The sequence below is a fragment of the Oncorhynchus clarkii genome, chromosome 9 (genome assembly GCF_045791955.1).
Source record: "Oncorhynchus clarkii lewisi isolate Uvic-CL-2024 chromosome 9, UVic_Ocla_1.0, whole genome shotgun sequence".
NCBI lineage: Eukaryota > Metazoa > Chordata > Actinopteri > Salmoniformes > Salmonidae > Oncorhynchus > Oncorhynchus clarkii.
Window position 1 is genome coordinate 42,786,167 of NC_092155.1, and position 5,000 is coordinate 42,791,166.

Sequence of the window (5,000 nt, forward strand, 5' to 3'; positions counted from 1 at the left end):
CACACACACACACACCAGCCTATGAGAGTCCAGGTTTCACCACACAACATAGCAAAACAAACCTGATGAAGCTGCGTGTGAAACACGTTGTCTGTCATTAGTGTACGGTTTTACATTTGTTGTGGATACTTAGTTGTTCCTGCCAAAACCAGAACTTAGATCTAGACACACTGCAGTTCACAGCGTTTTCGCTTACTTTTTTACACAGAAAATGGACTAGGCGGCCTACTTGACCTGGCATGGATTGACTACTTGACCTGGCATGGATTGACTACTTGACCTTGCATGGATTGACTACTTGACCTTGCAAATAAACAAGGAACAACCACTCAATCCAGAGAGTTAGACCTTACTTGACACAATGTACTGAGCACACCACATACAAAGGGAAAGACAGCAGCCTGTTGCTCCCTGGGGGCGGTGACTCACCGATGTTGGGGGCAACCAGGGCCACTGGGTTCAGGTAGGTGAGCTTCATGTTCTGGGCCAGCGTCTGGGCATACTGCTCCAGCAGGTCAGCCAGCCCCCCTGCCCCTCCCTGGACCTGGCTCTGGGCCCGCCACAACCCTGCACTGTCTGGACCCAGCACCGCACTGCAGCCCCGCAGAAGATTCTGGAGACAGGGGGGGGGGGGGGGGGGGGTTTGAGATAAAGGGAGAAAAAAGGCGAAGTAGACCATGTTAATTGCACAGTTGGTGAGGTGGAGACACATCATATGAGAGTAGATCAGATTCAGATCCTAAAACACACACACACAGAGACAGACAGACAGACAGACAGACAGACCAATAAAACTACATTTTCCAAACTCGACTGACGTGCTTTACGGGCACGTTGCCGGGCAACCCTCACCTCGTTGAAGTGTGCGTCCTGGGTGGCGGTCAGGCCAAAGCCTGTCTGCAGACTCTCAAAGGTCAACAGGCGGGACAGTAGCCGCTCTGCAATCTGAATGTCATTGCCATAGAGACGTGGTGTGGCTTCAGTGACATCACGGAGCTGGTGGGCCAGTTTCTTCTCGATAATGGTGCTGAGCTCTGTCTCGTTCCGCTCCACCGACTCCAGCTACACACACACACACACAGACATACAGACGCACAGACACACAGACACACACACACACACACACACACTTTATTAGACACCATTCATTTACAGTTCCGATCAGTATTAGCAATTGGGCAGCAGAGTATTTGTACCGCTGCATTGAGCTCCACAAAGGGAGGAGAGGTACAGTTGTAGAGATCCGGCTCCAGCCAGCCCCTTTCCACATCACAGTGTCTGACAGCAGCACCTGGAGAGAACAGACACAGTCAGATACTGTACATACTCATACCTGTATAACACATCCACAACACTAAAAAACAACAGTGGGTGGGGGTACTTTCAAACACTATACTAGCTTTCAAAGGAATGGGGTGTCCCACTCTCTCATCTTTCCTTCTTTCCTTCTTTGGAAGACTCAGGAATGATACTATCTACAGATATCCAGTTAACTACAGTGAATGTGGAGAAGGTTGAGGGACTGACCCACAGATCCTTTAGGACAAGGTACGGCTGCTGGCAGGTTGAACTTAGTCCTGGGCCACCAGATCCCCTGGGTGATGCTCTTAGGACAGCCGTCATAAATGACTAACACAGAGAGAGAGGGGGAGGGGGGCAAACAGAGTGTTAGTATACCTAATATCATCGAGAGGAATAAGGGAATCCGAGAACCAGGAAGCACAGAGAAGATGTGAGAGGAGACATGGGAGGAAGAGAGAGAGAGAGAGGATCACAGGAAAGGAGGAGAGGAAACGCTCTGTCTTACCGTCGCAGCCCGTCTGTGTGACCTCGGCAAAGGGGTTGTCGCACATGTTGCACTGTCGACCAATCACGCCAGCCCGACACGGGCACTGGCCACTCTCTGGGTCACATGACCGGGAGAAGGAGCCCACAGGGTAGCAGTCACACGGCAGGCAGGATTCACTGCCTCGCGGGCGGTAGTGGAACTCCTGACACACACACACAGATATATATACACAGAGAGACAGACACACACACACACAAATATATACACACAGAGAGACAGACAGACACACACACACACACAAATATATACACACAGAGAGACAGACACACACACAGATATATATACACAAAGAGACAGACAGACAGACACACACACACACAGACAAATAAATAGACACACCGACACACAGACAGAGACATACACATAAAGACACACACACACACACACACACAGATATATATACACACAGAGAGACAGACACACACACACACACATATATATATATATATACACAAAGAGACAGACATACACACACACACACACACACACACACACACACACAGAGACAGACAGATAGACACACCGACACACAGACAGAGACACACACAAAGAGATAGACACACACAGACGGAGATAGAGACAAACAGGCCACAGATACGCACAGACACACACATTCAGACCAAAGACAAGCACATCCAAATGGACACAAAGGACAGACAAAGCAAAGTCACAGACATATACAGGCATAGACATTTACATAGATATTTACATATTCATTTACATAAACATTTACATACACATTTACATAGACCACAGACAGACAAACACAGAAACGCACAAACATACACACACATTTGTATCACACAGAAAAGAGAGAAAGAGGGAGACACAGAGACGTGGGACAGACAAACACAAAAAAGACAGACAAAAATATTGTCAGGCGAGCATTTCGGAATACCAGCACGTAAGCACGTACAATTGCGTAAAAGAGCAATTCATCACTTGAATTATGTGAAGAAAAACACATGGAAAACTACAGTTAAAGACAGGGTACAACTGAACGTCAACGACACGTGCTTCTCTCCTGTTCTTGAGAAAGGATTTAAGATGGGCTCGCTGTGGGGAGGGGGTATGATGGATAAGGGGGTGTCTGTTGGCGTTAAGAGTGTTAAAGGCTAATGGGGTGCGTTCAGATTAACAAGAGGAAGCTGCTGATGAGGCCTCTTAAAATAGTGCTTGTTTGACAACATCGTCGGCTTAGAGCTAGGATCAGTATCAAGGATTAGAGATTAAGGTCACGAACAGGGATTACGGGTTAGGCTGGGGTTACAGCTCAGAGTTGATTAGAAAACAATAGGTAAGACCGATGACAGGACTGCCGGGGCATGTAAGAGCATGGATCAGTGCCTGGGGGGGGGGGTTACGATATGAGTTGATTATCAGTACGAGTAGTTACTGCTGATATGAGCGAGTGTGTGTGCCACAGCGAGCAAGTCACCTTGCAGTGGCATTGGCCGCTGGTCTTGTTGCAGTCGGGGTCCAATCCTTTACTGGCGTCACAGTGACAGGGCCCACATGTTGGAGAGCCCCACCAACCACGTGGACATTGGTGGTCAATCCTATACACACACACCGCACACACGCACAAACACACATACAGTAAAACACACAAACACACAGTGAAACACACACACATGCAGTCAAAAAAAAATGATTTTCCTGTATTTTGTATAGATATTGAACAAAAATATAAATGCAACATGTAAAGTGTTGGTTTCATGAGCTGAAATAAAAGATCCCAGAAATGTTCCATTCGCACAAAAAGCTTATTTCTCAAAAACTGTTGTGCACAAATGTGTTTACATCCCTGTTAGTGAGCATTTATACTTTGCCACGATAATCCATCCACCTGACAGGTATGGAATATCAAGAAGCTGATTAAACAGCATGATCATTACACAGGTGCACATTGTGCTGGGGACAATAAAAGGCCACTCTAAAATGTCCAGGACTTCCACATCAGGCTTCTTCAACTGCGGAATCTTCTGAGACCAGCCACCCGGACAGCTGATGAAACTGAGGACTACTTCTGTCTGTAACAATGCCCTTTTGTGGGGAAAAACTCATTCTGATCGGCTGGGCCTGGCTCGCCTGTGGGTGGGAGCCCATGGCTGCGCCCCTGCCCAGTCATGTGAAATCCATAGATTAGGACCTAATGAAATCATTTCAATTGACTGATTCCCTTGTATGAACTGTACCTCAGTAGAAGAGTTCAACTTGTTGCATGTTGCGTTTATATCAGTGAAAGAGCTGTTTGAAAAGACCGCCTGGAATTTCAGCCTGTTTTGATCAGACGGGGTTTTGGCCTGCGGTAAATTAGTCAATAGACCAATAAGAAAGAGAGTTCCTAACCTCTCTGCCAATAACAGTCCGTTTTCCGTTTCCCCTCCCACTCAGGCCACTCCCAGACAGTCCTAGCAAAATTCTTATTTGAGAAATTGCTCTTCGCTAAAAGAAGCTATTTTGGTTTCTTTTTAATAACCATTTGAATTGAGAACAGTCACAATGAGGTACTTAAACGGTTAATATTGGATATTGCGACAAAACAGCTGCATTGGGCCTTTAAAAGTGTCAGTTCTTTTCAGTCTGCTATACAGGCCACAGTGTACATCCCAGAGCACATCACAGTACCTGGATCAAAGGGAATGGGGCAGAGGAAAGATCTGACACCGAAAGCTGGGAGGGATTTCACATGGGGGCGGGGGGGGGTGATGCCCGGGTCACAGATATATACACTGTGTTTTATCATCACAGATAAACGTAAGTCTTCTCTTATCCTCTCCTGTGGATTAGGGCATATGTGTGCTGTAGTATGGTTGATCTATAGTTGTATGTACGGTTGACAGACTGACCTGTGCTGACAATACTGTCCGTAGTGGTTGTCTCCACAGTCGCAGATGTATCCGTGGGATGAGCTGGGCTTCCTGTGGCACTGGGCATTGTTCTCACATGGGTTCAGCTGGCACGCGTCTTTGCAGCCCTTACCATAGAAACCTACAACACACACACACACACACACACACACACACACACACAGTCATTACCATGGGAACACGCACACAGGCGTTAGAAACCTAGAACACACCCACATCTTAATACAAAAAAAACAGTCCTTTGAAAAGAACCATTGAAGCCTAAAACAGGCAGACAT

General features: G+C 46.9%; 1 protein-coding gene across 1 annotated transcript in view; it reads right to left on the reverse strand.

Moving 5' to 3' along the window:
• Positions 1 to 5,000, reverse strand: part of LOC139417553 (cadherin EGF LAG seven-pass G-type receptor 3-like) — a 53,555-nt gene that overhangs the window by 22,205 nt on the left and 26,350 nt on the right. Inside the window, exons 14-20 of the mRNA XM_071166794.1 lie at positions 4,702 to 4,843; positions 3,288 to 3,408; positions 1,808 to 1,991; positions 1,528 to 1,629; positions 1,197 to 1,291; positions 853 to 1,062; positions 430 to 613 (exon numbers count right to left, since the gene is read on the reverse strand). Of these exons, the coding sequence (XP_071022895.1) occupies positions 430 to 613; positions 853 to 1,062; positions 1,197 to 1,291; positions 1,528 to 1,629; positions 1,808 to 1,991; positions 3,288 to 3,408; positions 4,702 to 4,843 (1,038 nt within the window). The remainder of the gene's footprint in view (positions 1 to 429; positions 614 to 852; positions 1,063 to 1,196; positions 1,292 to 1,527; positions 1,630 to 1,807; positions 1,992 to 3,287; positions 3,409 to 4,701; positions 4,844 to 5,000) is intronic.